This window comes from Drosophila innubila (genome assembly GCF_004354385.1).
Source record: "Drosophila innubila isolate TH190305 chromosome 2L unlocalized genomic scaffold, UK_Dinn_1.0 4_B_2L, whole genome shotgun sequence".
Lineage (NCBI taxonomy): Eukaryota > Metazoa > Arthropoda > Insecta > Diptera > Drosophilidae > Drosophila > Drosophila innubila.
In genome coordinates this window covers 7,226,739-7,244,226 of record NW_022995372.1, presented here as the reverse complement: position 1 = coordinate 7,244,226, position 17,488 = coordinate 7,226,739, and the positions used below count along the sequence as shown (strand labels likewise).

The 17,488-nt window shown below is 41.1% G+C and overlaps 9 protein-coding genes across 13 annotated transcripts in view; 6 read left to right on the top strand and 3 right to left on the bottom strand.

The window, feature by feature from the left end:
- Positions 1-345: 345 nt before the first annotated feature.
- On the top strand, positions 346-1,730 carry LOC117780265 (60S ribosomal protein L27a). Its single transcript, XM_034616719.1, has 4 exons — positions 346-413; positions 733-1,050; positions 1,440-1,575; positions 1,635-1,730. Exons 1-3 carry the CDS (start codon positions 411-413, stop codon positions 1,566-1,568), a joined length of 450 nt encoding a protein of 149 aa, XP_034472610.1. The 5' UTR covers positions 346-410; the 3' UTR covers positions 1,569-1,575; positions 1,635-1,730.
- Positions 1,731-2,070: 340 nt separating this feature from the next.
- On the top strand, positions 2,071-4,290 carry LOC117781379 (probable pseudouridine-5'-phosphatase). 3 transcript variants are annotated; one of them, XM_034618130.1, is made up of 4 exons: positions 2,071-2,185; positions 2,437-2,546; positions 3,438-3,656; positions 3,788-4,290. In XM_034618130.1, the coding sequence occupies exons 2-4, from the start codon at positions 2,483-2,485 to the stop codon at positions 4,198-4,200; spliced, it is 696 nt and encodes a 231-aa protein (XP_034474021.1). In that variant the 5' UTR covers positions 2,071-2,185; positions 2,437-2,482; the 3' UTR covers positions 4,201-4,290. The 3 variants fall into 3 exon arrangements, with proteins under 3 accessions (XP_034474021.1, XP_034474020.1, XP_034474022.1); XM_034618129.1 differs by lacking the exon at positions 3,438-3,656 and adding an exon at positions 3,181-3,399 and having other exon boundaries at positions 2,072-2,185; XM_034618131.1 differs by lacking the exon at positions 3,438-3,656 and adding an exon at positions 3,181-3,399 and having other exon boundaries at positions 2,072-2,271.
- Positions 4,291-4,480: 190 nt separating this feature from the next.
- LOC117781788 (NADH dehydrogenase [ubiquinone] 1 alpha subcomplex subunit 2) lies at positions 4,481-5,039 on the bottom strand. The gene is made up of 3 exons (XM_034618651.1): positions 4,861-5,039; positions 4,687-4,793; positions 4,481-4,626 (listed from the first exon to the last, which is right to left on the bottom strand). The coding sequence occupies exons 1-3, from the start codon at positions 4,956-4,958 to the stop codon at positions 4,544-4,546; spliced, it is 288 nt and encodes a 95-aa protein (XP_034474542.1). The 5' UTR covers positions 4,959-5,039; the 3' UTR covers positions 4,481-4,543.
- Positions 5,040-5,145: 106 nt separating this feature from the next.
- LOC117781787 (tRNA selenocysteine 1-associated protein 1) lies at positions 5,146-6,386 on the top strand. The gene is made up of 2 exons (XM_034618650.1): positions 5,146-5,277; positions 5,337-6,386. The coding sequence occupies exons 1-2, from the start codon at positions 5,242-5,244 to the stop codon at positions 6,330-6,332; spliced, it is 1,032 nt and encodes a 343-aa protein (XP_034474541.1). The 5' UTR covers positions 5,146-5,241; the 3' UTR covers positions 6,333-6,386.
- Positions 6,387-6,660: 274 nt separating this feature from the next.
- LOC117780821 (PHD finger protein 14) lies at positions 6,661-10,531 on the top strand. 2 transcript variants are annotated; one of them, XM_034617489.1, is made up of 3 exons: positions 6,661-7,054; positions 7,117-8,967; positions 9,512-10,531. In XM_034617489.1, exons 1-3 carry the CDS (start codon positions 6,754-6,756, stop codon positions 10,306-10,308), a joined length of 2,949 nt encoding a protein of 982 aa, XP_034473380.1. In that variant the 5' UTR covers positions 6,661-6,753; the 3' UTR covers positions 10,309-10,531. The 2 variants fall into 2 exon arrangements, with proteins under 2 accessions (XP_034473380.1, XP_034473379.1); XM_034617488.1 differs by having other exon boundaries at positions 7,108-8,967.
- Positions 10,532-10,775: 244 nt separating this feature from the next.
- On the bottom strand, positions 10,776-12,815 carry LOC117780822 (elongator complex protein 3). The gene is made up of 4 exons (XM_034617490.1): positions 12,697-12,815; positions 12,388-12,629; positions 11,453-12,318; positions 10,776-11,389 (listed from the first exon to the last, which is right to left on the bottom strand). Exons 1-4 carry the CDS (start codon positions 12,716-12,718, stop codon positions 10,855-10,857), a joined length of 1,665 nt encoding a protein of 554 aa, XP_034473381.1. The 5' UTR covers positions 12,719-12,815; the 3' UTR covers positions 10,776-10,854.
- A 463-nt stretch (positions 12,816-13,278) lies between these two features.
- On the top strand, positions 13,279-15,213 carry LOC117781090. The gene is made up of 2 exons (XM_034617804.1): positions 13,279-13,516; positions 13,595-15,213. The coding sequence occupies exons 1-2, from the start codon at positions 13,283-13,285 to the stop codon at positions 14,960-14,962; spliced, it is 1,602 nt and encodes a 533-aa protein (XP_034473695.1). The 5' UTR covers positions 13,279-13,282; the 3' UTR covers positions 14,963-15,213.
- Positions 15,133-15,749, bottom strand: LOC117781091 (protein FAM32A-like). The gene has a single exon (XM_034617805.1). It carries the CDS (start codon positions 15,661-15,663, stop codon positions 15,307-15,309), a length of 357 nt encoding a protein of 118 aa, XP_034473696.1. The 5' UTR covers positions 15,664-15,749; the 3' UTR covers positions 15,133-15,306.
- Positions 15,750-16,224: 475 nt separating this feature from the next.
- Positions 16,225-17,488, top strand: part of LOC117782321 (mucin-5AC) — a 48,854-nt gene continuing 47,590 nt past the window's right edge. Inside the window, exon 1 of one of the 2 annotated variants that reach the window (XM_034619416.1) lies at positions 16,225-16,425. The gene's annotated coding sequence lies outside the window, so the exon portion shown is untranslated. Of the gene's footprint in view, positions 16,426-16,591; positions 16,849-17,488 lie in introns of those variants that run through there. The other variant, XM_034619414.1, reaches the window with a different exon arrangement.

The following is a 17,488-nucleotide window of genomic DNA, read 5'->3' as shown; positions in this document are numbered from 1 at the left end:
TGTTAACGAGTTTCAAACCTTCATTAAAATTTATATATATTTTTTTTATTCAAATTTCGAATTTTAAATTTTCATCAAAATGTTAATTAATTTCAAAGTTATTTGCATTTTAAAATTTGCACCGCACACGACCAATAATTTTATGTTTTCGGTGGAAATGTTTTTGTATGTTTTGCGAAGCATGAGCTCGTTAATATTATTGAATAACTTTATTTTAAAGTATATATTTTTTAAAATTATAAATTATGTTTTTAAAATATATGCAACTGTGTTTTTTTTTGCGTTAGTTTTGAATATCTGGTCACCCTAATTGCGATCAGTGTTGAAAAGTACATAGTAGACACACATTCCCAGTGTTGGTTTGAAGCGCAGCCAACTTTGCTCACTTCTTTCTTTCCAAAACTCTGAAGATGGTGAGTGGACGTTGCTACGAGTTGTGCAGTTCAATTTTTTGTTTAAAGAAACGTGGAATAAGCATAAACAATTAAATATGCATATTAGTTGAACAGCAAAATGTGCTGCACACAGTGCAGTAATTTGCCGAGTGCTTGAGCAATGTGAAAGTGAGCAAAATACAAAAGAATGCGACAATGGCGTGCAAACATAACCTCCCCATGTGTTGTGTGTTGCTGGAAAAGCCAACGTCGGTGATTTAAATTGCCGCTGACAATGCACGTGCAATAAATGTTGGCATTTATTTCTAATTCCGAATTGTTTTTCGAATTTTCACAGTCGAATATCAAGAGGAAGAAGACCAGGAAGCTGCGTGGTCATGTCAGTCACGGTCATGGCCGTATCGGCAAGCACCGCAAGCATCCGGGAGGTCGCGGTAACGCTGGTGGCATGCACCATCACCGCATCAACTTCGACAAATACCATCCCGGTTACTTCGGCAAGGTGGGCATGAGGAACTTCCACTTGCGTCGCCAGCACAAGTTCAGGCCCGAAATCAACCTGGACAAATTGTGGTCTCTGGTCGGAGCCGAGAAGTTCGCTGAACTGGAGAAGGAGAAGAGCACGAAGGCGCCAGTTATCGATCTGGTTCAATTCGTAAGTTAATCATACCAATGATAACAAAGGTATTTATTAGTGATGTAAAAAATAAATCGATGTAGATTTTATAACAGGTAATATCTTTAATATATACATATATATGGATATTTTTATATGTAATGATATCAACTAATTGATTCTACAAAAATCAATATATCGATGTATCGAGTTGTTTTACATCACTAGTATTTATGCTTTGTTATTGCTATGCTTTGATATGAAGAGACACCCAAGGCGATGGGCGGACTGAATGCGACCGTACAATTGCTCTCACCATGTAGCGAAAGCCTTTCAGATCAAAAAAACAATTAGCAAATGCATATGTTGTAATTTGATTGCCATTACTTTTCTATTTACACTTGGCTCTCTTATCTTTTATCATTCAGGGCTACTACAAGCTGCTGGGACGCGGTCACTTGCCCGCTCGCCCCATCATCGTCAGGGCCAAGTACTTCTCCAAGAAGGCTGAGGACAAGATCAAGAAGGCCGGTGGTGTCTGCTTGCTGAGCGCCTAAGTTTAAGGTGCGACCGACTCTTAATTATATTTGTTTGATTTTTAATAATTGTATTTGTTATTACAGATATTCCTCTTCTTAATGCAACTGAACGTAATACATTCGACCATCAAAAATGTATTTGTTTTTTAATAAATTTAAAAGAAAAACAAGTTAGCGCAATTTGTGTGTTCTTTCATGTCAGGTCTTGTTATTCTTGCATACTCACACTCAAAAGAGTGTGTGTGTGTGTAATCGGCATAATAAAGTTGACTGAATATGCCATAATTATGGTGAAATAAAGCGACAATGGATTTAAATCAGTTATATCATAGATCAGGTAAAGAAACTTTAAAGCACAATTATTTTTCAAAAAATGGAAAATTATATTGCTTGACCATAGACCAAAAAAATCTATTGACACCTGTAATCATCATAAAAGCGTACACCCTCTAACATTGCGGCGTCTACAGGGTACAAAATGGAAAATTTTCTAATTTAACGCAGTCTGGCAGCCTTGTCAGCACAAAGCTTAAATGAACGGGCGCGTTTTGGGGCAGATTTTCGCAGAGCGTTTGACTGAACGGTTGTGCTTGACGACGCAGTCGCATTAAAATAAACAAGAGGAAGCATTACTTGTAGGTCAAGGTTGCAATATCTGTGTAATATTTCCGCAAGAAGTGGGCTGTCCTTGAGACAAGGACAAAGCATTGACAAACTTGCTGTAAATAAAAATAAAAGAAAATCGGGGAATGTAGCCGGCAAAGCTTTCAAGAAATTGCCTGTGTCTGGGCATTGAAACATGCGAAAAGCTCAAGCAGCAATATTGTAAACAAATTACATTGACGTGTAAATAATATACAGTATATACATATTTGTGTTTTTGCAGTTAAGGGCTAACTTACAAAGTTACATAATCGAAAAAGAAAACAAAAATGGCACAAAAAGTATTGAGAAATGTGACGCACTGCATCTTCGATATGGATGGCCTGTTGCTTGGTAAGTGAGCGGGGTGATATCGATAATTATACCCGTTACTCGTAGGGTACAAGTGTATATTGTGTTCGTGGCAAAGTATGTAACATTCAGAAGGAATGGGAGTGAGAAGTAGGGTATATACAGTTTGTCGAAAAAGCGTTTGATTTCTTTTATTTTTAAAAGTAGTTGAAATGGATTTTGTTGGTTTGTTTTGTTAAAACATCCATAATTTAAGAAGAAAAATGAACTCTTGTTTTTTTAAATAAAACACATAGTTACTGTAGATAATTCTGGATCTTGACAACCTTAACTGGATTTAGCAATCAGACTCTTTTCATATTTGGTTAACTTCATTTAAATAATTTGTACAATTGAAAAAAATTTACGAATTTTTCTCTAGCATTTGGCAATTTTGAAACTTGAAATTTTTCATCTAAATTTATTCTGCATTAAAATTTATTTAAAGGGTCCCCCGTAGTGTTTTTCAAAAATTTAAAATTATAGATTCCAAGTTTACGCTTTTAATTAACTTCTTAGATCAATTTAATTCCCTGAAATGTAATTAAAATTGAGTAATGGGTATCTTATAGTCGGGCAACTCGACTTTTGTGTTCTTACTTGTTTATTGTCGTGCATTACACATGTTTACAACCAGACACCGAGACCCTGTACACTTTGGCTACCCAAATGGTGCTCGATCCGTACGGACTGAAATACACATTTGAAGTGAAGGAAAAAGTTATGGGACTGCAGACACGTCCTGTGGCAGAGTTCATGGTTCATTACTATGATCTGCCGATGACATGGGAAGAGTACGCGAAGCATCAAGTGGAAAATACACGAACTCTGATGGGGGATGCTAAATTAATGCCAGGTACTAATTTCCCCTCGATATTCGTACTATTTTCGCAGACACTGAGAAGATATACGAGGAAATCACAAGGCAAATTGCGGGCAGTTTTGGTCGTCCCTATCCGGAGGCGGTGCGATTTAGGGTTATGGGGACAACAGAAAAACGCTCTGCCGAAATAGCCATAGATGAATGCCAATTGCCCTTAACCGTTGGCGAGTTTTTGAAGCGTTATCACAAAATGTGCGGCGAACGGATGCTAAATGTTCCCCTTTTAGAAGGTTAGCACCTTCAACGCTTGTTAGAGATTCGTTATGTCCAATTGCTGTTAGTTGCTTGTGATTTCATGCTATATCTTAAGGGTTACCAAGCACTTCATTCATATAAGTATCTCTTCTTAAATCCTATCCAGGTGCTGAACGTCTTTTGCGTCATCTGCACGCCAAAAAAGTGCCTTTCGCATTGGCTACCAGCTCGGGAGCCGAAATGGTCGAGTTGAAAACCACAAATCATCGGGAACTCTTTGATCTCTTCAATCATCGGGTCTGCGGTTCCTCCGACAAAGAAGTCAAGAATGGCAAACCAGCTCCTGATATCTTTCTTATTGCCGCCGCTCGGTTCAGTGATAAGCCAAAGCCCGAAAATTGTCTGGTGTTCGAGGATTCGCCCAATGGCGTTGCGGCCGGAGAAAGTGCTGGCATGCAGACGATCATGGTACCAGATCCAAGGCTTTCCAAGGAACGTTGCTCCCATGCAACGCAGGTGTTGCGCTCTCTTGAGGATTTTAAGCCAGAGCAGTTTGGACTGCCAGCATTTGAGAATTAATTAATGTTGATCATTGCTAATCATGTACCTAATGTCTAGCTGTCATTAATAAATGTATACATACATAAAATGTACAATGTCCAACATAAATAAAAATAACTATGTAGTGGGAAAGGCTATAGTCGAGTTGACTCGACTGTCAGAGACCCTGTACTTATTCTATAAAAAAAGATGAAATAAAAATTAAAATAATATAAATATTTTCGATGAAGACAATGACAAATTTGAAATTTTCTAATAGAAAATGTCGTGTCAGGATCCAAATAAGAAGATTAACCCATATTGGTAATATTTTTTATTGCTTTCTACTATTCTTACATATGCCCAGAATTACTAAATTCCTTTATTTACCAACTGCCTCCAGCTGCTTTTGTATATCGGGAACAGTTTGATTCGTCAGTGATATTGAAACTTCCTTGCCATTTTCTAAAATTCCGAATAATTTAATAAAAAAAATCTTTGGACTATTTCAAAATTTCAGCTTACCATAGCGAGCCCAGAGTTTTGGCTTCACGCCACTGCACTCTCTTACCAATATGGGCAGATTTGGGTTATTCTTTTTCAGATTTGGATAAAATCTCTGAATATATTCCCTGAAAAAAGGTTTTGTAATTATATTTAATTATATAATGTCAATACGCAAACTGCATAATAATTTACCTCACTCCTTTCGAGGCTTTTCCAGACGGGTCTAAAATGATGCGAACTTCCTTCAATTTTGGCGTAAAAGCTGCTAAACGTGTCAAAGTTACGCGCATTTTGTATAATGTTTATTTTGAATTTGACAAGCACGCACAATATCAAATATGATAACGGCAGGTAGTTGCCAGCTAGTTTTTAAGCACTGTTTACGTTTTGTAAGAATTTTTTGTATTTAGTGGCAGCACTAATCGTTTCGACAGCTTTTGTATTATCGATAACATAAATCGTATGCAGCTCTGTTGACTATAGATTTATTTCATAGTTTGTTTACGCGTGTTTTTTTTTCCAGTCATTTAATTTCTAGACAAAAAAGCATCTAATTGAAATTCTATTAACAAAATGACATCCGTACATTGTCAGCTATGGATGGGCAGCGTAAGTGGCATAAGGTACGCTTCATAGCGATTGAAATAAAATCTCTAATTTGCTTGCAGCTGGATACGTACATGACGGAGAATTTCATAATTGCCGCATTCCGAAAAATGGGTGAAGATCCAACAACAGTGCGTCTTATGCGTAATAAATACACTGGCGAGCCAGCCGGCTATTGTTTTGTCAATTTCATATCGGATGATCATGCATTGGACGCTATGCATAAGTTGAATGGCAAACCGATTCCCGGAACAAATCCCATCGTTCGCTTCCGTCTCAATTCGGCGAGTAATTCATACAAAATGCCAGGAAATGAGCGAGAGTTCAGCGTTTGGGTTGGTGATCTCAGCTCGGACGTGGATGATTATTCGCTGTACAAGGTCTTCTCCAGCAAATATACATCAATTAAAATGGCAAAAGTGATTTTGGACAGTCTGGGCTTCTCCAAGGGTTACGGATTTGTACGTTTCAGCATTGAGGATGAGCAAAAGTCTGCGCTGTACGACATGAATGGCTACATTGGTCTTGGCACTAAGCCGATCAAGATCTGTAATGCAGTGCCCAAGCCGAAGACCGAACTTCACTCTGCTTTAGGTAACGCCAATGCCAACTATGGATACGGCGGCCCGACGGCAACGCCTACGGCTTCGACAAGTGCCGCCACCGAATATTCACCGTATTATGATCCAACTAGCACCTATTGGCAGGGCTATAATGCCTGGCAGGGTTACTATGATCAGGCCTCTGCTCCGTCTATTACCGATGCTGCCGCCTACTATCAACAGGCCATGTCGCAATCCCACTCGAATCCACAGACACTTGCTCAGCAGGCGGAGGCTTGGAGCGCCCAGCGCAGTGCACAATATGAGCAGCAACAGCAGCAGAGTCCAACTACCAATACGCCGGCGACTGCTGAAGATGACTATGGACTGGAGGAACACAAATTTGTGGTAGACGTGGACAAGCTAAATCGGGAAACTATCGATTTAGATAGACATTTGTACGACGCTTTGGAGAGCTCCAAATGGTTGCCTATTGAGCAACTGGAGGTCTTTTAAAATATGGACTATTGTTTTTATATTAATAAATGTATACATCTACCATAACAATTAATATCTAAATTAAAATTGCAATTTTTTTAAGACAACTTATTAAAATTAAACAATTAAAATATTTCAAAGCTATGGAATAACTTTTATTTTTTTTCTCTAAGAAAAAATTGAGAAATTGCAATTAATTTTGATTTACAAAAAAGAGTTGCGAAAAACTAATTTTCAAATCATATTTAAAAATTTCAGTTTAAGGTTTATTTTTAAAAGTTCCGCCTAAATTAAATTAGTGGGGGTGGATTGTGCCAGCCAAAACGAATATCGATTGGTTACTAAACGATAGTTGATATCGATATTAGCCCAGCTCTATTTGGCTGCTTGTCGGATTTTTCTTGCATTTTGGTGGAAAAAGTCACAAATATTGTAATAAATGGCGCCATTTAAGCGCGTTCGCCAACCGAAAATAACAACTCAAGCGCTACTAGACTTTGATTTGGGTGAAAGCTCATCAGACAGTGATTTTCTACCCGACATTGACAATTGCTCAGATGGCTCAAAAGACGAAAGTGATGGGGAGGGTGACAGCAGCGACGCCAGCAGCAGCAGCGACAGCGATTCAAACGCCGACTCTGGTGATGACAGCGATGATTCGACGCTGCAGCTGCGCCAGCTGTTGGCCGATAACAATGTGAATCAGGCGGAGGAGGAGGCAGCAATAGCTCCAGCTCAAGGTGAATTTATAATAATGTATATAATTTGTTGTATTATATAGTCAATTCATCAGTCTCTTCAGTTCATGTTGCTCCGCCACGTGTGAACGGCTTCAATTGTGAGGCACTGTCGTTGGCGCCACCGAAGCGCATGTGTTGTGTCTGCCTTGGCGAACGGAGCGACGATGTTAACGAGATCGTCGAATGCGATTCTTGTGGTGTGTCCGTGCACGAGGGCTGCTACGGCGTCAGTGACAATGTGAGCATCTCCAGCACCAACTCCACCTGCTCCACGGAGCCCTGGTTCTGTGAGGCGTGTCGAGCGGGCGTCTCCGAGCCAGACTGCGAATTGTGCCCGAATAAAGGTGGCATTTACAAGGAAACGGATGTCGGCAAATGGGTGCATTTGATTTGTGCGCTCTATGTGCCAGGTGTGGCCTTTGGCGAGGTGGAACAGCTCAGCTCCGTGACGCTCTTCGAGATGCAGTACAGCAAATGGGGCGCCAAACTGTGCTCCCTCTGTGACAATGCGCTTTTTGCCCGAACTGGAGTTTGCATTGGCTGTGATGCCGGCATGTGTAAAACATATTTTCACGTCACCTGCGCCCAGGTGGCAGGTTTTCTAATTGAAGCCCACCATGAGGATGATGCAGCGGATCCATTCTATGCTCATTGCAAGGTGCACTCCGAGAAGGAGATGATCAAAAAGCGACGACGGAACTATCATACACTTCGGCTCAACATGCTGCATCAGGCGAAGCAACGTGCGATTGTCCAGCAACAACTGGTTGAGGCGAATCCTAATCCTGCCCAGGCACGCATACAACGGAAACTGCTGAAGATACAACAGAAATACGCACAGCACAAGCAACTGAAGCCATCGCCTTGGGTACCCACACAAAAGATGTCGCGTCTCTTGACCAGCTCCGCCTCCGCCTGTCGTCGTCTGCTGGACAAGGCCGAGTTTATGGCCGTGGATGTACAGCACTTGGAGCAGCGGGAAGCACACATCCAGGCGCTGCAGGACATACGCAAAAAATGGCACATTGCGCCTGCGTTCAGTGTGGAATTCACTGCCTACTACATGGATCGCATTGTCCGGATGTCCGAGTTTAAGCAGCAACAACAACAGCTCATCCAGCACAATGCCCAGCTCAGCCGGGAGCAGGATGAGTTGCGTGCCAAGTATGACAGTGCACTTGAGGAGCGTAAACAGGTGAAGGCTACGAGGGATTCTCTAGCAACTACTCTAAAGTCACTCCAGAGCAGCTTGTCCCTGCTCTGCCCGGAATTGAATCTGTCCAGTGTGGATGCCATAGCGCGACCACAGCCGGAGCTGCCACCCAAGGTGGCGACACCTCCACAAAGACCCATCTCAGTACCAACGGCAGCGGCATTAAAAATGGGCGTGGGCTTTCCACTCTCCCACCTGTCCACGCCGGGCTGTAAGCTGGACAACACGCGACTGCTGAGCACTCAGCAATCCCAACTGAACAGCAACAAAGCCTCGACCATTTCACCTGCTGTTAGCTGTGGGATCTGCAAGCGGAACAACGATCAGCATCTGTTGGTCAAGTGTGATACCTGCAATCTACACTACCATTTGGGCTGCTTGAATCCACCGTTGACGCGTCCGCCCAAGAAATCCAAACAGTATGGATGGCAATGCTCCGAATGTTGTGACAAATCCGATGTCTCCGATACGGTGACTGAAATGTCTCCAGGACCACGGAAATCGCGCACTCGCTTCAATAAGGATGGAAATTTGGTTTATGTGGATCGCTACTCCCTGGACGATGTGCCCAAGGAGACGATGCAGCATATGAAGCGTACTCTAAACAAATCTCTGCCTGTTGTTGTCGATGCTATCGAGGATTTGACCAAGTCGCCAAAGCGCGCCAAGATGCAGTCGCCACGCAAGACGCCTGTAAACGGTGGGTAGCTCCATAATGAAATCCCGTGATTCCCTATAAGAGTTTTGATACCAAACGTACCAAAGATGAAGGAAAAAAAATCAGAAACGCAAAACTAGCAAACTTGTAAATCGGAATAAAAAATGTAGAAACCAAAATTAGGAAAGTAAATTGGGAAGACTTTTGCCTTGGTATAGAAGTCCTCCGATTTTTAATAAAATATTTTGGATTTAGGCTTTTTCTAATACTGTTTAATATTTTGATTAATTTTTAGAGTTGTCCTTAAAAAGAAACCAGTAAATAATCATTGTTTTTGTCGTATTTGATCGGTTTTCTCGTTAAACAATCTTAAAAGAAACATAACCGCAGTCAGGAAAATCTAAACACCTTTATCCCAATATGAACGAACTAGATTGTTTTAATGTTGAAACTATAAAGAATTTTTTGATTTATAATTTCCTGGTTTTTGCTTCTATTTTTTCAGCCTTTTTCGATAGTTTCCTTCATTTTTATTCTCACATTTTACTTGATATGCCCGGTATAACGCATTATTATTCTCTTACAGTTCAAGCATCAGTTTTTGGTTCAAATCTCTTGGCCATACCGACAGCAATTCCGGCACGCAGCAACTCGAATCTGTCTGGTTGCGAGGACTCCATAGATGACTCCATTGGCAAGCAGTCGCGAAAAGGCAAGCGCAAGGATAAGCATAAAAACAAGCACAACTTATCGTCGGATACGGAAAAATCCTTCAACAAGGAGCACAAAAGGAAGCGTAAGAAGCGCGCTCATGGCGAAGATTCTACGCCTGATCCGGCCAACTCTGGCAGCACCATAAAAATTATATTCAAAACGTTGCGATTACCCGGCGAAGATGCGCCTGAATCACGTAGTTTCTATGTGCCCGCCAATGCAGTGCGCTCCGTGGACGAAGCCTCGCGTCCTACGTCCGTGGAGACCGTCGAAGATGTCATGCAGCCAGAGCAGGCGCCAGTGCCCATTGTTGTGGCAACTGCATTAATGACGCCACAACCTGTGACACCCCAAAAAGTCAAGGAGCCAAAGGCGCTGCTGGAAACACCATCTTCACAGCGTAAGATCAGTCCCCGCAAGTCCAGTCCACGCAAGCAACGTGTGGGAAGACCACGTATCTCCAATCCCAAAGTAAATGTGGAAATCAGTTGCTGCGTCTGCACCGAAAGTGGCAAGGCCAATCAGGTTGTGACTTGTGATGAATGCCACAAGCATTATCACTTCGCCTGCCTCGAACCCCCGCTGAAGAAGTCGCCAAAGATACGCGGATATTCTTGGCACTGTGCCGACTGTGATCCCACGGACGAGGAGGCACTGCCCAAAAAGTAAAACTTTACATTTACTTCATTCATGAATTGCACACTTACATATAACCTAACCACAATTGTAATTATTTATAGTTAGTTTTACACTTTTGAGAATTTCCAGTTTTTCAATACATCTTAAAAAATGTTTAAGCTATATAAAATGAATCGAATATTAATATTGTCCCACTGTATTATTTTTCGATTTTTCTATTTACTGTGTCAGATTATATGCATTTTTCCTTTAATTATTACCAACTAACGTTTTTATTCAGAGATCGAAATTAACAGTTGAGCTTGAAAAAATCAAACCAAAAAAAAAATTATCCGAATAAATAAGAAAATATACTTTTATAATAAAAATGAAATGCCAATGAACAATTTATGTTTATAATACATAATAACAGTCCTTGAATTTTTTAAGCAACAATGAAGTTTAATAAGGTTGTGTTTTACTTTCATAAAGTATACAAAGTAATGAAAACTGTTTAATTTTCGATTTAATGTTTATTTAAAAACATATTCCGCGTATTTTAACAATTGTTATAGTTGCACCAAAACACCAAATATCTTATGATTGTTCCTCCTGTGTAATCATCTTGGACATGTAGGGTCCGTCGAGCACGTAGCCTAATTTACGATAATAATTACGTGTGCCCACGCCGGAGATGACTGCCAATTTGTTGCTGCCATGTTCCTCTCGAGCTATGCGCTCCGCCTCCTCCATAAGGAGCATACCAAAGCCCTGGTGTTGGAACTTAGTTGGATCACGTGAGCTGACGGGCACCACAGACCCGTACACATGGAGCTCGCGTACAATGGAGCAGTTACCCTGCAGTTCCGGTCGGAAAGTGTCCGGCGAGCACTGGCGTAAGCGTAGAAGACCCACAAGTATGTCCTGCTCGGGATCCTCGTAGGATAAGAAGGTTTCCCAGCCACCGTTGGCTACGTAATCACGTCGTATGAATTCAATTTCATGGGGACGCACTTTGTTGTGAATCTCCTGAATACCAACTTCGCGGGTTCGCACATCACGACACACGGTACCCAAGTCCTTCATGCGTGCCAGCGCCAATTCTCGCAGATTTCCATGCTCAACACCGGAGCTACAGTGGAGAAACAAGATTTGAAATATATAGTTATTCAATCCGCGAATGTTTCAGACTTACCTAACTAGAGGCATGGGAATATCTCGCTGTACTCGATAGACACGTGTCCATGGTGGCACCAGTGCCAATATTTTGGCCACTAAGTCGACCAACATAGAGGGAGGATACGATTTGTAGCGCCCAGTTTTCCACAGCTCATATAGTCCAGTACCACGTATGACGAGTGTGGGATAAATTTTAAGACCGTCCGAACGAAAGGCGGGATTCTCAAAGTACTCAATAAACTGCTCGATGTCGCGCTCAAAGTCCACATTGGGCAGATCGGGCATCATGTGTGTGACAATCTTATAGCCGGCATCTTTGCCCATATTAAAGGTCTCACAAACAGCGCGCACCGTGTGCCCACGATTTGTGTCCCTTGCGACATCCTCATACACAGACTGCACTCCAATTTCCAATCGTGTGCAACCATAGCTCAGCATATCAGAGATGTGACGCTTCAAACAGTAATCGGGACGTGTCTCAATTGTGATGCCAATGCACTTTGTGCGAGATTTCTCCGAATAACGCACAGCTTCGGCCACATTGGCACTACTATGACCAGAGAGTGCATCATGTAAATTGCGTATAAAGTAGTCACGATATTCCTCCGACAAGGCCATAAATGTGCCGCCCATCACAATGAACTCTACCTTGTCAACGGAGTGACCCAGCTGCTTCAGCTGCTCCACGCGATGTCGTGTCTGCAGGAAGGGATCATAGCGTGCGCGTATGGCACGCATCGAGGTCGGCTCATAGCCCGTGTAGGATTGTGTGGAGTACTCGAAATCGCTGTCTGGTCCGCCGGGGCAATAAACGCAAATATTGCCGGTAAAATTAATGTGTGGACAACGATGCGGTTTGCACATCACAGCTACCACAGCAATCTAAAGTTGAAATAAACATAAGTACATACATATTTTAATCACATATTTTTAAATATTTCTGCCACTTACGCCGCTTGCGGTTCTTATTGGTTTTGCCCGCAACTTGGGCAGCAATATTTTCTTGGCATCCTGCGGCACAGCTGCTATAATGTCCACAAGTCGCGGAGAGCTGTCCAGACCATACTTGGATGATATGAGTGATTTCATTCGATTTAGATTCACATCCTTTTTGGCTTCGTGCGCCTTGAGCAACTCCTGAATGATTTCACCGATAACAAGCACCTGCCGCTCTTCGCGGCTGAATCCCACAGCTGCAGCGATTGGCAAATGATTAGCATTAATTGAAATATACACATATTAAGAACACTTGCGACGTACCCAGCTTCTTTTTCTGCTTCATATTTGTTTCCGACGAATTACAATAAATAACACACGTGTGGAGTTGTTATTGCAAGTTTTATGAGTAACCGAAGTAAGGTTGCATCGATTATTGCATTGCTCATGTCATTAACAACAATTCACATATTTCAAATGGGATCATAGCAAAAGCTAAATAACTTGCTAGCAGTTGTTATAAATTACAGCATAGGAGCACAATTTCTGGCTCAATTTTAAAAGAAAATTACTTTTCCTTTCAAATTTTTGACGTCATATTTGAAATGTAACCTTCTTTATTGGACACATTTGAACGGTAAAGATATTTTTCTGCATCGCTTATCGATTATCACTTCGGCAAGTTTTATGAGTAATCAAAATAGGGCTGCCTTCAGTAATAATTAAAAAATTTTAAATAAAAGTATATCATAATTTAATCTGATTGTTAGCAGTTATTACAATCTAAAATAAAGAGTTTATTAACATGCAATTACTTAATCAATCTAAAAAGAAAATTACATTTTCTTTTGCCATTTTTTATATACAACCTTTTCGATTCGATAAATGCTAGCGATATTGCTATTTTTTTATGCGGCCTATCGATTACCATACCGTTGGTCGACAAAAAAGGCATCGCTTTACTTTTAGTTATAACAATTTTCAGCGTAATACAGAAATGACTAGCTGCATGCAGCAGCAAAAGGATCAGGAGCAATTGCTGGGGCAGCTGAATGACAGCGATGATGAAATGGATGAAGAGGGCGACATGGATGAGGAAGACAAGGACAAACAACTGCTGACTGAGCCGACATTCAGCTTTTCGGTGTGTATACAAAAAAAGATGAAAACGAAAATGACTTCTATGAGTAATAATAATACAAGTGAATTTATGCAACTGCAGAACAGTAATGCATGCTGGGTGTGCAATGGCTATTATGGACCCAATTTCGGTGAGCCGCTTTGCGGCGCTTGTCATGCATTTTTGTACAACGCACAACGTGCCGAAGAATTGTTGACGGAATTGTCCGATGACGAGGACTCGGGCAATGATGAGCCGCCGTTTAAGGACAAACAGGAGGATGATGAAACTGAAAACGATGCAGACATTATGGGCTTTGAAGATCTGGAGGATGCAGCTCCAGTTGGACAACAACAACAGCAGCAGCAACTGCAGCAGGCAAACTTTGAAACGGAGCACGAGCCGGAACAGCAGCCGGCGCAACAACAACAACAACAACAACAACAACAACAACAGCAGCAGCATCAGCATCAGCAGCTGGCGCAGCCAGAGCAACAGTTGGACGCACAAATGTTGCCACCACCACGTCGTGGCACACCTGAGCGTGATTTTGAGCATGAACGTGCTGTTAATCCATTTTTGTTGCCCATTAAGCGTCCACGTCCCGCTGCACCGCTTGCTTTACCCCACTACATGCAGGAGCTGGCCGATGGACGAGCCCGTGCTCATGAATATAACGGTCAAGGCGCTGGTTGCAGTGAAAAGAGCGTTACTAGCCTCGTACCCGTCGAGGTGATGCTAAAGATATTTGCATATTTGGATGACATGTCGCTGTGGATGGCCAGTGAGGTGTGCAAACAATGGAATGAGATCATTGCCAAGAATACCGCACAAAGCATGTGGAAGACATACATTAAACAGCGCTGGCCGCTGTTCGAGAGCCTATCGGAGCAGCCCGACTGGTACAAGTTGTACGGTGCACTGATGTCGTCATGCTTTTGCCGCACCTGTCTCATCGAACTGGGCAGCCAATCGCCGCCAGCTGGCGAGCTAGGTAACGCGATACGCAACAATTTTTTGCGCGGCGAAGCGAATCTGTTGAACAGCTACGAACCGGAGGGCATTTCGGCCATTCCATTGGATCGCCTGAACAATTACTGGCAGGCAACGATACTTGGACCACCCGGCAGTCCCTACGAGGGTGGCAAATTCTTTCTATTTATATACTTTCCGGAACGTTATCCCATGGCACCGCCAACGGTGCGTTTCTTAACCAAAATACTGCATCCAAATGTATCGAGACACGGCGATGTTGGCATTGATATATTCCAGCAACAAAACTGGTCGTTGGCCTTAAACGTGGCCAAGGTGTTGCTCTCTGTACAGAGTCTACTAACAGACCCGTACACTGAGGTGTGCATGGAGCCGGAACTTGGCTATATATACGAGCATGAACGTTCTCGCTTTGAGCAACTTGTGCGGGCCTGGACATGGAAGTACGCCATGCTCGAGCTGATGACGCCACGTTAAAATTAATAACTCCCTTTTTAATAATTAGAGAGCCTTCTTTGATGTCATACCCTGCGAGGGTCGACACCAAATCGCATGTGTGCTTATCGGACTGAAAGTTGGAAAACATATAAGACACCCTCTATTAAGTTGTTTTTGTACATGAATATAACTACATATTACCATTAATGTATTTAGTTTAATGCTGCCATTTGAACGCTCTGTTTATTTTGGCTTCTCTTCTCTCACAATATAGTCAAAATTATGCTTAATATATATAATGTTTCTAAAAGTTTAAAGAAACTGTTACATTTGATTAATAATTTTAATTGAAATACTAAGCTGCAGTTACAAGCATTTGATGTTTATTTTGTCCAGGAGACTTTGGGAATATCAAAGTGCTCGGTCAGTGTGTCCAAATGCTCATTGAATTTCTCCACGCGCTGCTTGTGCGTCGTTTGTGCCTTGTCCATAATGCGCTTGTTTCGCATCTTCTCCTGCTGCTTCTTGCTGGCCAACTCCGCCTTTGTTAGCTTCCTTTCGTAGCCACTGGTCGATGCTGTTCCAGCTCCAGATTCTATGAGTTGTTGTTCCGCATATGATTTTTGCAGCGCCTCCTTCTCTTTGTCCTTGCTCTTGTGTTTCTTCTTCTTTTTCTTCAGCTCGGAATCACTTTTTAGCTTAAGTTTGCCTTTGGCAACACATGCGTACGCATCAGACATTGTTTTTATATCCAATATAAACAATTGCTTTGTTTTTCATCACAACCGAGGGCTGACAAACATGTTTTAGCTGCCAGGGATAGAAAAGTTGGAATGTATTTATCGATAGTATTTCACTATCGATGCTTACAAAACTCGAACGCTTATTGCATATATTTGAAAAGAACGACCGTTAACAAAAGGTAAAATAGAAGGAAGCAAGAATTGTTTGGTTAAATACATGTGTATGTTCATGAAAGTAAAACTTAATTTTAAAAAATAAATAAAATACTTACGTACATATATTGTACACATATTATTGTTTAATATTATCAAAATTCAACTAAGGTGCTTTCAATATTGCTTGTCCAATTTCTTCTTGTTAACTATCGTCAAAGATTAAAAATACTTTAGAATCTAAAGTTTAGATCTTCAGTCTTAATACGATTTATAGTATTAATTTAATTGTGTTTCTAAATAATTGCATTGCAATGTAGACAGTTTCTCTCTTCAGAGCTTTCTCTCTTTGGGCCACCCACGCGTCCGTGGTCTAGGCGAAAAGCTCACACGGCTACTGCAGATGTGGTTGTGCGTGGTTAGGCCGTCGTGTACTTGTTAGCATTCAGTTGAATTCCAACGAGCGACGGAGCAGCATCTCGTGTGTTGTTCACAAGCTCGAGGCGCGTTTGTAAATATTTAAAAAAATTATTCATAAATAAAACTAAAACTCATCAATTAACCAAGGCATTTGTATTCAAAAAATTAAAAACATATTTTTAGCCGGTGCTGATTTTTAGTGTTTGTCTGCAAAAAGTTGCCAAGATTCAACAAAAATTATTACAAAAAAAATTTTTTGTTCAAAAATAAAATAAAAATTCAGTTGTACCAAAAAAAAAAAAAAGAAATATAATAAAAAAGAAAAGAAAAAAACAAAGTGCGAAGGTGAAAATTCAGCCCACTCTTTTTCCAGCAATCTCTCAAAACTAACGGTTTAGACATTAGGTGGAAAAAGCTCGCTCACCTCGCACATGCGTGTGTGTGTATATGTGTGTGTGTGATTATATTTATGTAGATGTGTTTGTGTGTGGTGTGTGTTTGGTTTGAATGCTGTGCCAGCAAGTGCGTGTCTGTGTATGTGTGTTGGATTTTTTAGCATCCTGTAGCAAGTTCTTCAGTCAAGGATAACAGTCGTAAAAGTACAACAATGTAATGAAAATATCAGAAAATATTATCATCATCATCGTGAAGCAAAAGTATTACATTTTTATGTGCATGTTCCGAGCATCGCATATACATTTTTAAGTGCGTGTATGTTTCCAATGGGTCTGTTTTTCAGCATTTCTGAATTTCACTTTGTTTTTAAATTATATTTATTAGCCTCTAAATTTGCCAGCTCACAAACTTTGATGTTAATTTTTCTCATTTTTTTTTTGGTTCTATGCGAAAGTCGCCATCGAATTTGCATGTGTTTAATTTACAACTTCAATATCGTGTCAAGTAGGATCTGTTACCAATTGTAAGGTCTAGCAGAAGTTAAGCCCAAAACGGCTCATAGCATGTAACAGGTAACAGCTTCGAAAGTTCTTTCTCTCTCTCTCTCTTTCTTTCAACGCTCTCTCCACCTATGCTTGTGAGTGTGAAGAACATCAACAGCGATTTCAATGCCATAAAAATTATGTTAAGTTCGTATTAAAAACAAAAAGCTGTTGTTGAGATTTCTCTGTTAAAAAAAGGGACTTGAAAAACACAAACCAAAGACATTTTGTTTTGAGTAGGATAAAGTTATCGCAAAGCAGTCAAATTGCTATTAAACACAGCTGTTTTAAAACCGCTTTCAAAGTCATTT